Source organism: Oncorhynchus keta, chromosome 10 (assembly GCF_023373465.1).
Source record: "Oncorhynchus keta strain PuntledgeMale-10-30-2019 chromosome 10, Oket_V2, whole genome shotgun sequence".
In the NCBI taxonomy this organism is placed as follows: Eukaryota; Metazoa; Chordata; class Actinopteri; order Salmoniformes; family Salmonidae; genus Oncorhynchus; species Oncorhynchus keta.
In genome coordinates this window covers 21,105,342-21,122,911 of record NC_068430.1, presented here as the reverse complement: position 1 = coordinate 21,122,911, position 17,570 = coordinate 21,105,342, and the positions used below count along the sequence as shown (strand labels likewise).

At 42.7% G+C, this 17,570-nt stretch overlaps 1 protein-coding gene across 1 annotated transcript in view; it reads left to right on the top strand.

The window, feature by feature from the left end:
* LOC118388352 (caM kinase-like vesicle-associated protein) overlaps positions 1 to 15,405 on the top strand; it is a 91,020-nt gene extending 75,615 nt beyond the window's left edge. Inside the window, exons 3-11 of the mRNA XM_052526663.1 lie at positions 83 to 214; positions 2,650 to 2,724; positions 3,285 to 3,423; positions 5,851 to 5,971; positions 6,721 to 6,796; positions 8,672 to 8,808; positions 8,958 to 9,036; positions 12,382 to 12,469; positions 12,698 to 15,405. Coding sequence (XP_052382623.1) covers positions 83 to 214; positions 2,650 to 2,724; positions 3,285 to 3,423; positions 5,851 to 5,971; positions 6,721 to 6,796; positions 8,672 to 8,808; positions 8,958 to 9,036; positions 12,382 to 12,469; positions 12,698 to 13,078 — 1,228 coding nt within the window. The 3' untranslated portion in view covers positions 13,079 to 15,405. The remainder of the gene's footprint in view (positions 1 to 82; positions 215 to 2,649; positions 2,725 to 3,284; positions 3,424 to 5,850; positions 5,972 to 6,720; positions 6,797 to 8,671; positions 8,809 to 8,957; positions 9,037 to 12,381; positions 12,470 to 12,697) is intronic.
* The last annotated feature ends 2,165 nt before the right edge of the window (positions 15,406 to 17,570 follow it).

The following is a 17,570-nucleotide window of genomic DNA, read 5'->3' as shown; positions in this document are numbered from 1 at the left end:
TCAAGGCTTTACTCATTTAAAAACCCATTTACGTTTACTTTGGATGTTTATAAATGTGTGATTTTGTGCATTTCCTTTTCAGGGAGGAGTTCTGTGAGATCTTCAGGGCCAAGGACAAAAACACACTGAAAATGTTTACTTGTAAAAAGTTCTTGAAAAAGGATGGGAGGAAAGTTCGGAAGGCTGCAAAAAATGAGATCCTCATTTTAAAGATGTGAGTTGCTTTTATCAACTTTAACCTCTGCCATCTGTCATTTTGTGTCTGCATTCACAAAACTATTCTATTTAGTTTTGTAACAGATGGTGTACTATTCCTGTAGGCTATGTGAATGTGTAATCTCTATGAGGAATACGATGTTTCGTTTCTATACACTTTATCTTCTGAAAGACAGAATGCGCACAGTGGACATCCATTAGAGGGAAGAACAGAGAAATGTCTGTAGCATTTCTTATGAAAAAGGAAAGCAAACTTCATCCCACTGAATGATCACACTGGGTAGCATTATTTTCTCCAACGGTGTTTATCTCCAACTATTTTTCTCCCATTAGGCTCCTTATTCATCATTCTGTGGCAGCCTCTCTTTCATCACATCCCTATCCAGTAAAACCAACATTAGCATAACCTGAGCCTTATCAAACAATTTGTTACAGGCAGCAGGGAACTCAAAGAACACAGATGAAAAAGCCAATGTACATAATGGAAGATGAAAGTGTCATTTCTTGAAGGGTTATCTAATACCGTGGAGTCTTTTCTCCCAATACACAAAAGCTTGCAATTTCAATTGTTTTCTTCAAATTCTCGAACAGGAGAATTTGATTTATTTTCTTGTGGTTGGTGACCATTACTTTCAGTGACTGGAAAATATACCAGTCTGTCGGTCCACTCCCCTGAAGCACCGTTGAAAGCCAGCAGCACACCTACCACATACGGCCAATGGTTTCCATGTTGTCTAACATCTTAAGTGTTACACTCTGCATTGTTCATCGCCTCACTGACAAAACTCACCTTGAAGTTTCTTAGCTTGTGCAGTCGTTATCATGGTCATAGTCAAGCACTCTATACTGTTCTGCCACATAGTCGTCCTTGCACATACAGTACAAGTCAAAGGTTTGAACACACCTACTCGTTCCAGGGTTTTTCTGGATTTACGAGTATTTTTATATTGTAGAATAATAGTTAAGATATAAAAACTATGAAATAACACATATGGAATCATGAATTAACCAAAAAAGTGTGAAACAAATCAAAATAGATTTTATTTTTGAGATTCTTCAAAGTAGCCACCCTCTCTCAACTAGCTTCATGAGGTAGTCACCTGAAATGCATTTCAATTAACAGGTGTGCCTTGTTCAAAATGTATTTGTGTAATTTCTTTCCTTCTTAATGCATTTGATCAGTTGTGTTGTGACAAGGTAGGGGTGGTATGCAGAAGAATGCCCGATTTGGTACAAGACCATGTCCATATTGTGTCAAGAACAGCTCAACTAACCAAAGAGATATGACAGTCCATCATTACTTTAAGACATGAAGGTCAGTCAAGCTGTAAAATTTCAAGAACTTTTAAAGTTTCTTTAAGTGCAGTCGAAAAAACCATCAAGCGCTATGATGAAACTGGCTCTCATGAGGACCACCAGAGGAAAGGAAAATCAGAGTTACCTCTGCGGCAGAAGATAAGTTCATTAGAGTTACCAGCCTCAGAAATCAGCAATTAACTATTGATTTTTGGTTCCAACCGCCATGTCTTTGTGAGACGCATTTATTTTGAATTCAAGGCACACTTAACCAGTATTGCTACCACAGCGCTCTGCAGCGATACGTCATCCCTTCCGGTTTGCACTTAGTGGGATTATAATTATTTTTTTTAACAGGACGATGACCCAAAACACACCTCCAGGTTGTGTAAGGGCTATTTGACCAAGAAGGAGAGTGATCAGATGACCTGGCCTCCACAATCACCCGACCTCAACCCAATTGAGATGTTTTGCAATGAGTTGCACTGCAGAGTGAAGAAAAAGCAGCCAACAAGTGCTTAGCATATGTGGGAACTCCTTTTAGATTATTGGGAAAGCATTCCAGGTGAAGCTGGTTGAGAGAATGCCAAGATTGTGCAATGCTGTCATCAAGGCAAAGGGTGGCTACATTGAGGAATTAAACATTTGGAGTATATTTTTATGCTTTTAATACTTTTTTGATTACTACATGATTCCATGTGTGTTATTTCATAGCTTTGATGTCTTCACTATTATTCTACGATGTAGAAAATAGTCAAATAATGAAAAACCCTTGAATGAGTAGGTTTGTCTAAACTTTTGACTTGTACTGTAATGCCCTCATAAACAGACATTCAACTCATACATAAAGCACAGTACATTATTTATGGGTATACATTTTTCCTCCATTAAGAAGATGTTTAAGCATGCAGATCTCCCAGTCCTTTTTTAATTAAATTGATTGTTTACTGATGCATTTTTTCCTACACATGGTTGCCGTTCCTCTCGGCATGGCTGACTGTTGGAGCGTGTTATTCATTGGTGTTAATGTACTGATATACTGTACTGTAGGTGTTTCAATGACGGCACCTCCATCTCTCTCCACCCCTCACACTCCTTTTGACTCTCCTCTCTCCCCCTGTTGCCTGCTCTATCCAGGGTGAAGCACCCCAATATTCTCCAGCTGGTGGAGGTCTATGAGACCAGAAAAGAGTATTTCCTCTTCCTTGAACTGTGAGTTGAGTCGTCTGATTGGTTGAGATTGCGCTCCTGTCTTTGCAGCAGCAGGCGTCTGTGTTGATTATGCACTCATGGGGAATGAACTGTAGTAGCCGGAGGCCATGTAGATATGAGCACAGCTCTGAACTTCCCTTCTGCAGCCTTCATTTGGTATTCAGATATTATTCATTTCTGGTTGCTCCATATTCTCATCAGTCTGTGTTCTTGGGGATTTATTGCATTACCATAGATACATTAAATATATGATACTCATCTCCTCCAGGATTGCATTGATTTGTGGGTCTGTAATTCTGCTCATAAGGTAAACTATCAGAGATCAGAGGAGAATCCAGTGTTGAAATGAATGAAATCATCACATTCAGCAAGTTTGGTGGATTCCACGATTTTGTTGACTCTTAAAGTCTTCGCCCTTGGCGAGGCTGTAATTTATATGGTAATTGCATAGTAATGCAATTTTTCAACCATATTTTCACACGTTCAAAGTGTGGCTGTGTCAGTTGTATTTTTGAAAAGTATCTGCACCATACTTCATCCCGCTCATGTTCTTCCCACAGTGCTACAGGCAGAGAGGTATTTGATTGGATCCTGGACCAGGGCTACTATTCCGAGCGCGACACCAGTAATGTGGTCCGTCAGGTGTTGGAGGCAGTCGCCTACCTTCACTCCCTGAATATTGTCCACAGGAACCTCAAGGTACTGAGCCCTGGGGCCTCTGATGGTCAAGGGGAGGACCCCAATATAATGTAAATGCCTGAATGTTGTCCTTCTTTTAAATGCCACAGGTTCTTTAAAAGTAATTGACGTGTTGAATTACTGTAGGTTGGAGTATATACAGTATATATATACTGTATATATACATATTGTTGTTTTGGCTCTGTACTCCAGCACAAATATCACACCCCAAGAAATGCTAACCTCTCACCATTATTGTAATGGGGGTGATATTTGTGCATCTAACTTTCTCACTCATCATTAAACATGATTCATTCAGGATCATTTGTAATTATGGTAGCATCCACATTAATGTAGAAGTGTTTAGAAACATATTATATTTTTATTTACAATACAAGTTACTCCAAAATGACACAATGCATTATTTATCATTCATTTCTACTGTGCACAAAATGATTTGAAACAACCAAAATGAATATGGGATCAAATACTTTACTTTTTACTACTTTAATACACATAAATTAATTTGTCCCAATACTTTTGGTGCTGTAATTTCTAAACGATTCTCCCAATATAGATGAAAAAACTCTCAAATTAAAGCTGACAGTCTGCGCTTTAACCTCACAATCATTGTATAATTTCAAATAGAAAGTGCTGGAGTACAGAGCCAAAACAACAAAAACAGAAATGCACTGTCCCAATATTTTTGAGGCTCACTGTATATACTATATGCAGTGCCTTCAGAAAGTATGCACACCCCTTGACATTTTCCACATGTTGTTGTGTTACAGCCTGAATTTAACATGGACTAAAATAACTTTTATTTCCCTTTAGCCTACACACATACCCCGTAATGTCAAAGTGGAATTATGTTTTAAGAAAGTTTTACAAACAAATTAAAAATCTAACACTGAAATGAATTGAGTCAATAAATATTCAACCCCTTTGTTATGGCAATCCTAAGTAAGTTCAGGAGTAAGAATGTGCTTAACAAGTCACATAAAAAGTTGCATGGACGCAATCTATGGCAATAATATTGTTGAACATTATTTTTTTATTACTACATCATTTCTGTACCCCAAATGTACAATTATTTGTAAGCTCCCTCTGTCGAGCAGAGCATTTCAAACACAGATTCAACAACCACAAAGACCATGGAGGTTTTTCAATGCCTCACAAAGGGCACCTATAGGTAGATGGGTAAAACAAAAGACAATGAATATTCCTTTGAACATGGTGAAGTTACTACTTACACTTTAGATGGTGTATCAATACACCCAGTCACTACAAAGATACAGGCGTCCTTCCTAACTCAGTTGCCGGAGAGGAAGGAAACTGGTCAGGGATTTCACCATGAGGCCAATGGTGACTTTAAAACCGTTACAGAGTTTAATGGCTGTGATAAGAGAAAACTGGGGATGGATCAACAACATTGTAGTTACTCCACAATACTTACCTTATTGAAACAGTAAGAAGGAAGCCTGTACAGAATAAAAACATTCCAAAATATGCATCTTGTTTGCAACAGGGCACTAAAGTAATACTGCACAAAATGTGGCAAAGCAATTAACTTTTGTCCTGAATAAAAAGTGTTATGTTTGGGGCAAATCCATTACAACATATTACTGTGTCCCACTATCTTCAAGCATAGTGGTGGCTGCATCATGTAATGGGTATGCCTGGAATCGTTAAAGGATGGGGAGTTTTTTGCGATAAAAAATAAACGGAATGGAGCTATGCACATGCAAAATCCAAGAGGAAAACTTGGTTCAGTCTGCTTTTCAACAGACACTGGGAGATGAATTCAGATTTCAGCAAGACAATAATCTAAATAAGAAGGCCAAATCTACACTGGAGATGCTTAACAAGAAGACTGGGAATGTTCCTGAGTGGCTGACTTACAGTTTTGACTTAAATCTGCTTGAAAATCTATGGCAAGACTTAACAATGGTTGTCTAGCAATAACCAATTTTACAGAGCTGGAAGAATTCTGAAAAGATTAATGGGCAAATATTGTACAATCCAGGTGTGCAAAGCTCTTAGAGAAATACCCAGAAAGACTAATAGCTGTAATCACTGCCAAAGGTGATTATAACATTCTTGTCTCAGGGTTGAAAATACTTATGTAAACATTTCTAAAAACATGTTTTCACTTTTTCATTATGGGGTATTGTGTGTAGATGGGTGAGACATTTTTTTAAATACATTTTGAAAGGCACATGTATTATGCAAAAATATTCTTGATAAGATTGATTCAGTGGTCTTGCTTTGTTTGAACAAAAAAAATTGGACTGTCATTTTTAGGCACTTGTGTGACACTGAAGTGTTTGACTGCTTCAATATCTACCTTAAACAGTGATGAAGTCTTCTCTAAGTCTATACGATTGAATGAGATGACTTTAGTAAAACTTTGGCAAACTTTAGCTGTCGTCCTGTTCCTTTTCTCAGCTGGAGAACTTGGTGTACTTTAACCGCCTGAAGCACTCCAAAATAGTAATCAGTGACTTCCACCTGGCCAAGCTGGAGACCGGGCTCATCAAAGACCCTTGTGGAACCCCAGAGTACCTGGGTAAGGACTGGGGAAGGGATTAGTACTTGGGTAAGGACTGGGGAAGGATTGAGAGAGGGATTAGTACCTGGGTAAGGACTGGGGAGGAGAGGGGAAGGGATTAGTACCTGGGTAAGGACTGAGGAAGGAGAGGGGAAGGGATTAGTACCTGGGTAAGGACTGGGGAAGGAGCGGGGAAGGGATTAGTACCTGGGTAAGGACTGGGGAAGGGATTAGTACTTGGGTAAGGACTGGGGAAGGATTGAGAGAGGGATTAGTACCTGGGTAAGGACTGGGGAGGAGAGGGGAAGGGATTAGTACCTGGGTAAGGACTGAGGAAGGAGAGGGGAAGGGATTAGTACCTGGGAAAGGACTGGGGAAGGAGCGGGGAAGGGATTAGTACCTGGGTAAGGACTGGGGGAGGAGAGGGGGAGGGATTAGTACCTGGTTAAGGACTGAGGAAGGAGCAGGGAAGGGATTAGTACCTGGGTAAGGACTGGGGAAGGAGCGGGGAAGGGATTAGTACCTGGGTAAGGACTGGGGGAGGAGAGGGGGAGGGATTAGTACCTGGTTAAGGACTGAGGAAGGAGCAGGGAAGGGATTAGTACCTGGGTAAGGACTGGGGAAGGGATTAGTACCTGGGTCAGGACTGGGGAAGGAGCAGGGTATCTTCGATATTTGGTTTTGGGGAGTAGTTTATGGGAGTGCAGAAAAGCATTTGTGAGAGAAACATCAATAAATAACCCTTAACTGTGTTTGTGTCCCTGCAGCACCAGAGGTGGTTGGGAGACAGAGATACGGCATGCCAGTGGACTGTTGGGCCCTGGGTGTCATCATGTACATCCTGTGAGTGGTTTAATTATCGGCATACAGTGGGGTAAAAAAGTATTTAGTCAGCCACCAATTGTGCAAGTTCTCCCACTTAAAAAGTTGAGAGATGCCTGTAATTTTCATCATAGGTACACTTCAACTATGATAGACAAAAATTTTTAAAAAATCCAGAAAATCACATTGTAGGATTTTTAATGAATTTATTTGCAAATTATGGTGGAAAATAAGTATTTGGTCAATAACAAAAGTTTATCTCAATACTTTGTTATATACCCTTTGTTGGCAATGACAGAGGTCAAATGTTTTCTGTAAGTCTTCACAAGGTATTTTGGCCCATTCCTCCATGCAGATCTCCTCCAGAGCAGTGATGTTTTGGGGCTGTTGCTGGGCAACACAGACTTTCAACTCCCTCCAAAGATTTTCTATGGGGTTGAGATCTGGAGACTGGCTAGGCCACTTCAGGACTTTGAAATGCTTCTTACGAAGCCACTCTTTTGTTGTCCGGGCGGTGTGTTTGGGATCATTGTCATGCTGAAAGACCTTGCCACGTTTCATCTTCAATGCCCTTACTGATGGAAGGAGGTTTTCACTCAAAATCTCACGATACATGGCCCCATTCATTCTTTCCTTTACACGGATCAGTCGTCCTGGTCCCTTTGCAGAGAAGCAGCCCCAAAGCATGATGTTTCCACCCACATGCTTCACAGTAGGTATGGTGTTCTTTGGATGCAACTCAGCATTCTTTGTCCTCCAAACACGACGAGTTGAGTTTTTACCAAAAGGTTATATTTTGCTTTCACCTGACCACATGAAATTCTCCCAATCTTCTTCTGGATCATCCAAATGCTCTCTAGCAAACTTCAGACGGGCCTAGACATGTACTGGCTTAAGCAGGGGGACACGTCTGGCACTGCAGGATTTGAGTCCCTGGCGGCATAGTGTGTTACTGATGGTAGGCTTTGTTACTTTGGTCCCAGCTCTCTGCAGGTCATTGACTAGGTCCCCCCGTGTGGTTCTGGGATTTTTGCTCACCGTTCTTGTGATCATTTTGATACCACGGGGTGAGATCTTGCATGGAGCCCCATATCGAGGGAGATTATCAGTGGTCTTGTATGTCTTCCATTTCCTAATAATTGCTCCCACAGTTGATTTCTTCAAACCAAGCTGCTTACCTATTACAGATTCAGTCTTCCCAGACTGGTTCAGGTCTACAATTTTGCTTCTGGTGTCCTTTGACAGCTCTTTGGTCTTGGCCATAGTGGAGTTTGGATTGTGACTATTTGAGGTTGTGGACAGGTGTCTTTTATACTGATAACAAGTTCAAACAGGTGCCATTAATACAGGTAACGAGTGGAGGACAGAGGAGCCTCTTAAAGAAGAAGTTACAGGTCTGTGAGAGCCAGAAATCTTGCTTGTGTGTAGGTGACCAAATACTTATTTTCCACCATAATTTGCTAATAAATTCATAAAAAATCCTACAATGTGATTTTCTGCATTTTGTTCCTCATTTTGTCTGTCATAGTTGAAGTGTACCTATGATGAAAATTACAGGCCTCTCTCATCTTTTTAAGTGGGAGAACTTGCACAATTGGTGGCTGACTAAATACTTTTTTGCCCCACTGTAGGGTCCCATATACTGTACTACTGCAAGAGGGGTTGGCTCTGAGTCTGCTCAGAGAACTGGGGATTAGAAATTATACAGAAGGGCAACAGGAATACTTTACTGAAAGAGCCTATCAATGTAATCCACATGCTATGTGCAAAACTAGTCAGGGAATATTATTTGTAGGGTATTACCCATTGCAATAAATCATATCTTTACATGACATTTATGCACATGGTATGACAATACAAGCTCATAACGAGCTTCTTTTGTCTTGTGGCCCTCAGGCTTTCAGGCAACCCTCCTTTCTATGATGAAACTGATGATGACGACTATGAAAACCACGACAAGAACCTGTTCAGGAAGATCTTGGCTGGGGACTATGAGTTTGACTCTCCATACTGGGACGACATCTCAGAATCAGGTACATTTAAGATGAAGTGACAGGAGACTGGGTGAATGACAGTTTACTGGGTAAACAGCAATTCAAAAGGGAGGATATCATCTTTGTTCTCTGATTCCATCAGGAATAGTAACTGCTGTTTGTTGAGATTATGCTTTATTTTGTTTCAGCAAAAGGCCTGGTAACCCGTATGATGGAGGTAGACCAGGATCAGAGACTGACTGCTCAGGAGGCCATCAACCATGAGTGGTATGGAAAATATACATTATTAACACAGTAGCCTACTATTAGAGATATAACAGAAGACCAGGCCCCCTGTGTATCTCTCCAGCCCAGTGATGATCTATGGTACGAAGCCTCCAGTGATGACCCATGGCAAGAAGCCTCCAGTGATGATCCATGGCACGAAGCCTCCAGTGATGATCCATGGCAAAAAGCCTCCAGTGATGATCCATGGCACAAAGCCTCCAGTGATGATCCATGGCAAGAAGCCTCCAGTGATGATCCATGGCAAGAAGCCTCCAGTGATGATCCATGGCACAAAGCCTCCAGTGATGATCCATGGCAAGAAGCCTCCAGTGATGATCCATGGCACGAAGCCTCCAGTGAGGAGTCATGGCACGAAGCCTCCAACGACGGCCTCCAGACCGGAGCCTCCAGCGACGGCCTCCAGTCCGGAGCCTCCAGCGACGTCCTCCAGTCCGGAGCCTCCAGCGACGTCCTCCAGTCCGGAGCCTCCAGCAACGGTCTCCAGTCCGGAGCCTCCAGAGACGGTTTCCAGTCCGGAGCCTCCAGCGAAGGCCTCCAGTCCGGAGCTTCCAGCAACGGCCTCCAGTCCGGAGCCTCCAGCGACGGCCTCCAGTCTGGAGCCTCCAGAGACGGCCTCCAGTCCGGAGCCTCCAGCGAGGGTTCCCAGTCCGGGGCCCGCAACGAGGGTGCCCAGCCAGGGTCCTCAGTCCGGGGCCGCAACGAGGGTCCCCAGTCCGGTGCCCGCAACGAGGGTCCCCAGTTCGGGGCCCACAGAGAGGGTCTCCAGTCCAGCCAGCAGCGAGGGTCCTCAGTCCGGGGCCCGCAACGAGGGTCCCCAGTCCGGGTCGGCGATGAGGGTCCCCGCACCAGAGGTGACACCAAAGTGGGGTGAGCCAGAGGTGGAGCGGGGTCTACGTCCCGCACCAGAGCCGCCACCGTGGTTAGATGCCCACCCAGACCCTCCCCTATAGGTTCAGGTTTTGCGTCCGGAGTCCGCACCTTTGGGGGGGGGATACTGTCACGCCGTGACCTTAGAGACGTTTTATTTCTCTATTTGGTTAGGTCAGGGTGTGATGTGGGGTGGGCATTCTATGTTTTGTTTTCTATGTTTCTTTATTTCTATGTTTTGGCCAAGTATGGTTCTCAATCAGGGACAGCTGTCTATCGTTGTCTCTGATTGGGAATCATACATAGGTAGCCCTTTTTCCCTCCTTTCAGTGTGTGTAGTTGACTTTTGTTAGTGGCACTATAGCCCTGTACGCTTCATGGTTGTTTCTTCGTTTGTTGTTTTGTTGGCGACATTTTAAATGAAAAGGTAAATAAAATGTACGCTCAGCACGCTGCACTTTGGTCCACTTCTTTCCACAGCCGTGACAGTACTATGGATGGAGATATACTGATGACCACAGTACTATGGAGATATACCGATGACCACAGGACTATGGAGATATACTGGATGACCACAGTACTATGGAGATATACTGGATGACCACAGTACTATGGAGATATACTGGATGACCACAGTACTATGGAAATATACTGGATGACCACAGTACTATGGAGATATACTGGATGACCACAGTACTATGGAAATATACTGGATGACCACAGTACTATGGAGATATACTGGATGGCCACAGTATTACGGAGATATACTGGATGGCCACAGTACTACGGAGATATACCGAAGGACCACAGTACTATGGAGATATACTGGATGGCCACAGTACTATGGTGATATACCGGATGACCACAGTACTATGGAGATATACTGGATGACCACAGTACTATGGAGATATACTGGATGACCACAGTACTATGGAGATATACCGGATGACCACAGTACTATGGAGATATACTGGATTACCACAGTACTATGGAGATATACTGGATGACCACAGTACTATGGAGAAATACTGGATGACCACAGTACTATGGAGATATACTGGATGACCACAGTACTATGGAGATATACCGGAGGGTCACAGTACTACGGAGATATACTGGATGACCACAGTACTATGGAGATATACTGGATGACCACAGTACTATGGAGATATACTGGATGACCACAGTAATATGGAAATATACTGGATGACCACAGTACTATGGAGATATACTGGATGGCCACAGTATTATGGAGATATACTGGATGGCCACAGTACTACGGAGATATACCGAAGGACCACAGTACTATGGAGATATACTGGATGGCCACAGTACTACGGAGATATACTAGATGGCCACAGTACTACGGAGATATACTGAATGACCACAGTGAATAACAACCAGATGAATTTAGAGTAGGATGTGTTCATGATAAGGATACAGTGTGTTCTTAAATGACCAGGAGTCAAATTTGACAATGTCATTATGTTGGTTGGAGCCATGATGATTCATAGTTGTTATAGATGCTGTTTCATTAGTAATACTCATCTACATCTGCTGAGCTGTCACTAGCTTGGTTTCCCTCAGATTTGCATGCAAATATTCAATAATGCGCATAATTTTTTTTCTCCCACCAGAGATGTGTTTCCATCAAATTGACTTGTTGCAAATAAAAGGCTATGCATGAGGACATAATGCGCATAACAATTATTTTTGCAGTTAAATTCCTATATACGGAATAAAAAAGACAAGTTGCATGGATTTCCATCACATTTTCAACTCTAATAATAGTTTTGTCACATTGAAAGTTGTTATAAAGCTAATGTGCCCACTCTGGTTACTGGTCTTGGCACAATTGCTCTAGCCAACAGCTCGCAGATACAGTGTGGGTATCAAATCAAAGTTTATTTGTCACGTGCGCCGAATACAACAGGTGTAGTAGACCTTACAGTGAAATGCTTACTTACAGGCTCTAACCAACGGTGAAATTTTTAAGTAGAAAATGTACTATGCTACTTACAAGATGAGATTTTAATGGAGAATAGTGAGATTAAGGCAGTCAAGCAGTGATCATGATGTCACCAGAATAAGACCCTTATTGGAAAGGAGCATCAAGTTCATCACGGTGCACGTTCACCACCCTGTGAAGTTTGTCATAATTTATTTAATCTGGATGCTTTCCTGAGTGGTAGTGGGAGGACCACACAACATTTCATCCCGTGACTCCAAGTTTACTTCGGTATCATGGGTTTTACTGCCATTTTGCACATAATTAATTGTATCAACACATAAAGATCCCACCTTGTCTAGCGTATTTTGTTTTGTCGACATTTGGAAACAAATGATCTGTTTCCATCAGGCTTGTCGTGATATTTTTTATCCGACGTACTATACCCACATAAAAAGGTTGGGTGGAAACCTATAGTGAAGTTACCTTTTCCCTCTTTATCTTCTCAGGATTTCTGGAAATGCAGCCTCAAATAAGAATATTAAGGATAATGTCTGTGCACAGATAGAGAAGAACTTTGCCAAAGCTAAGTGGAAGGTAAGTCTCTTTATCAGTTCTATTTTGTCATCACTGAAGGAGAGATTGAAGGAAACTATCTATCACACATTTTTTATATAAGTTTTATGGGCCTTGAGAATTTGAAATGGGATATGTGACTGGTGAAAGTGCAAGGCTTTTGAATTAGAAACATATTCTGTAAAATATATCAAATATATAGTAACTAGGCCTCTTGAGTTGAGTGTGTACTGCGACTGCCTCCCACAGAAAGCAGTGCGGGTCACTACCATGATGAAGCGACTGAGAGCGCCAGATAAAGGTGTTGACTCGGGGACTCCCGGCCCAGCAGTAGCAACCAGCCCTGCAGCAGGAGAACCAGCCCCAGCTCCAGCAGACCCCCAGGCTCCCAGTGACCCCTCTGCAGCCCCCGCTGCTGCAGCTCCTGAGGGGGAGCCTGCTGCTGTCACAGAGCCCCCTGCTGAAATGGAGGCCGTGTCATGTGATGTCACTCCCCAGGCTGCAGCAGAAGTCACAGCTCCACCTGAGGAGGAGGCCACCCCAGAGGAGGTTGATCTTTTGTCGCGGTGTAACGGAGAGGCTCCAACTCCCCTCCAACCGGCTGCTGAAGCTGGGGATGAGCAGGGTTAGACAGCCACCGCCCTCCTATGCCACCTTCACTCCCAGAGATCCTCCTTCCTGCACACTGTACATTAGCTGCTAGCATGGTGACACTGACTCTGCTTATCTCTCACTTGCAGCGTTAGTAACATCTCACAGAGCCTGTATGCTATCTTTCCTGAGTGTTGAATTTACCTGGCTACATTTTTATATGTATTTTGTCTCTTTAAAACTGCCCTCTGGCCTTACAGGGGCTTTTTATGTCTAATGCAGCCCAGATTATGCCATATTATGTTGTTTTTTTGCGGGAAAGGAGGTTTACGTTATAGCTAACAGCTACATATTTTCCTCTGAACTTTTGCCTTTTGTAATGAAAGTGTAATGTAATTATGCCAAACCTGCTTTGATTTCCTCTTAATGAAACATGTTTGGGAACTTTTCCCCCAGTCCTACTCTCATATTATTCCACTCCATTATCATGGCAGTCAATAAGGTAATGAACAGCTTGGCTTTGCTCTCGTAGTGTTGATTTGACATCATGATCTGTAAAACTCCTCCTTCACACCCCCCTCTAAACAATAATATATTTATTTTTTGGGGGTGACCATTGCTCTCTTTGTTATTTTTAGTATACACTGATCAGTAGTTCTGTTTGTGCTGCAGTAAGTAGGTTTACTGGGGGATGCAGCAGGCCCAGTGTTAGTGAAAGTCAGTATCCACACCATTACCACCCATCTGCTTAGGAAAGAACCACATGGCTGTCAGTGTAAAGATTCTGTATATAGAAACCTTTGTAGAAGTAACAAAAACAGCATGTATTCTTAACTTTCGCTGTTAATTTCACATTTGTAAGCACTTGGTTAAAAAGAAAAACGTACTAATCCTGCTACTGACCTTTAACCTGGAAACATGAAGGTATTTTGTAGCTCTTTATGAATTTCACAATTGGCCTCTGTCCTAACATATCCATCCTATGTGACTAGATTAACTTTTTCTATTTCTTTAAATGTGTTTTACATTCTGTTTCTGATTCACCACTTATTCATTCTTATACATCCTTAATACGTGGATGTATTTATAAAGAAATATAATTTATAATTTAGTCTACAAGGAAAACTATTACATACATTTTTCTGTGTAAAAGCACCACTGTAAAAGGCATTTCTGCCCCCCACCAGCTTTGTGACACGTTTTTTTGTTGCTTAAAGGAAACAGAAGAATTAAGAGCAATTGTGTTAAAACATCTTTAATATTTACAAACATATGTATTTATTTATCTATTTATTCATATGTTTACTTATTCTCAAGATATTCATAACAATAATATGAATCAGAATCGTTTTCGGTTTATAGCCCGGCTCCCTTCAGTATGGTCGATAATAAGGTATGCAAGAGTTCTCTGGAATCGCCATACATTTTGCAATATTCAACTTGCTGCCGAAACTGTGATTATTCTCTTGGTGTCCTGTATAGAGTACAGTTCTCCATAGAGTGCATGTACAGTACGTACCTGTACGTTGAAAGCCTGTAGTCCGTAAGAACCGTCGATACCCTATCCAGATGGCCAGTCAATAACACATGGCCAGTGTCAAACAAGGCCGAGTCTAGATCATATTAGTCATGCTTGACTTGGTCCCCTCTTTCTGTACTGTATTTACAGTGCCATCCTCCACACAGCCTTCATCCTTCCTTGTCACAGCTAGACAGTGGTTTTATTAACAGTACACAGTAGCTATAATATACACAGTATATTCATGTGTTTTATGGGTCCCTCTGCAGGTTACTTTTCAAGGGACTAAGTTTTATGGAATATGTATTTAAGACAATTTGGAGCAATTATTTTCAATAGAATGCACAAAGTCAAATTAAATTCGCTCCTTTTCTGAAGGATCGGGAGATAACTTATTGCTCCCCAGTCTATTGTTTATTCACATCTCTATCTACGAAAAGGTATTGATTGATTGATATGCATATTCAGAAACATTATTGAGATATAGCATTACACAATGTCTTTATTTTGTCAAAACATTAGATTTCCCACGAAAAGCTTAACAGGAATATCTGAAATAAGTTGTGTGAATATACCATTTTGTGTCATTCATCCTCTTAAGACCACAAATAAATACTGTTACACAATCTAAAGCAATGCTTTGTTCCACATCTGTTCATTTCTCCATGCACTTTCTGATGTACCTGTTGTTTTTGATGTAATGTTCATCAGGACCAGTGGTCACCTGTAGGTTCTGACTGTTTCTCATGTGTAAGCTCTGTACTGTACTCGTTGACTGAGTTCATGACTTTGATGGTAATAAAAGTTTATCCATGGAATATCTGTGGCTATCTCACGTGTGCCCCTCAGCCATTTAATTTTCTACAATGTGCTATACATGGCCAGAAATCAAATCAAATTTGTCACATACACATGGTTAGCAGATGTTAATGCGGGTGTAGCGAAATGCTTGTGCTTCTAGTTCCGACAATGCAGTAATAACCAACAAGTAATCTAACTAACAATTCCAAAACTACTGTCTTATACACAGTGTAAGGGGATAAAGAATATGTACATAAAGATATATGAATGAGTGATGGTACAGAGCAGCATAGGCAAGATACAGTAGATGGTATCGAGTACAGTATATACATATGAGATGAGTATGTAAACAAAGTGGCATAGTTAAAGTGATACATGTATTACATAAGGATGCAGTAGATGATATAGAGTACAGTATATACGTATGCATATGAGATGAATAATGTAGGGTATGTAACATTATATAAGGTAGCATTGTTTAAAGTGGCTAGTGATATATTTTACATCATTTCCCATCAATTCCCATTATTAAAGTGGCTGGAGTTGAGTCAGTGTCAGTGTGTTGGCAGCAGCCACTCAATGTTAGTGGTGGCTGTTTAACAGTCTGATGGCCTTGAGATAGAAGCTGTTTTTCAGTCTCTCGGTCCCAGCTTTGATGCACCTGTACTGACCTCGCCTTCTGGATGATAGCGGGGTGAACAGGCAGTGGCTCGGGTGGCTGTTATCCTTGATCTTTATGGCCTTCCTGTAACACCGGGTGGTGTAGGTGTCCTGGAGGGCAGGTAGTTTGCCCCCGGTGATGCGTTGTGCAGACCTCACTACCCGCTGGAGAGCCTTACGGTTGTGGGCGGAGCAGTTGCCGTACCAGGCGGTGATATAGCCCGCCAGGATGCTCTCGATTGTGCATCTGTAGAAGTTTGTGAGTGGTTTTGGTGACAAGCCGAATTTCTTCAGCCTCCTGAGGTTGAAGAGGCGCTGCTGCGCCTTCTTCACGATGCTGTCTGTGTGAGTGGAACAATTCAGTTTGTCTGTGATGTGTATGTCGAGGAACTTAAAACTTGCTGCCCTCTCCACTACTGTTCCATTGATGTGGATAGGGGGGTGTTCCCTCTGCTGTTTCCTGAAGTCCACAATCATCTCCTTAGTTTCGTTGACGTTGAGTGTGAGGTTATTTTCCTGACACCACACTCTGAGGGCCCTCACCTCCTCCCTGTAGGCCGTCTCGTCGTTGTTGGTAATCAAGCCTACCACTGTTGTGTCGTCCGCAAACTTGATGATTGAGTTGGAGGCGTGCGTGGCCACGCAGTCGTGGGTGAACAGGGAGTACAGGAGAGGGCTCAGAACGCACCCTTGTGGGGCCCCAGTGTTGGGGATCAGCGGAGTGGAGATGTTGTTGCCTACCCTCACCACCTGGGGGCGGCCCGTCAGGAAGTCCAGTACCTAGTTGCACAGGGCGGGGTCGAGACCCAGGGTCTCGAGCTTGATGACGAGCTTGGAGGGTACTATGGTGTTGAATGCCGAGCTGTAGTCGATGAACAGCATTCTCACATAGGTATTCCTCTTGTCCAGATGGGTTAGGGCAGTGTGCAGTGTGGTTGAGATTGCATCGTCTGTGGACCTATTTGGGCAGTAAGCAAATTGGAGTGGGTCTAGGGTGTCAGGTAGGGTGGAGGTGATATGGTCCTTGACTAGTCTCTCAAAGCACTTCATGATGACGGAAGTGAGTGCTACGGGGCGGTAGTCGTTTAGCTCAGTTACCTTAGCTTTCTTGGGAACAGGAACAATGGTGGCCCTCTTGAAGCATGTGGGAACAGCAGACTGGTATAGGGATTGATTGAATATGTCCGTAAACACACCGGCCAGCTGGTCTGCGCATGCTCTGAGGGTGGGGATGCTGTCTGGGCCTGCAGCCTTGCGAGGGTTAACACGTTTAAATGTCTTACTCACCTCGGCTGCAGTGAAGTAGAGTCCACATGTTTCCGTTGCAGGCAGTGTCAGTGGCACTGTATTGTCCTCAAAGCGGGCAAAAAAGTTATTTAGTCTGCCTGGGAGCAAGACATCCTGGTCCGTGACTGGGCTGGTTTTCTTCTTGTAGTCCGTGATTGACTGTAGACCCTGCCACATTCCTCTGGTGTCTGAGCCGTTGAATTCAGATTCTACTTTGTCTCTGTACTGATGCTTAGCTTGTTTGATAGCCTTGCGGAGGGAATA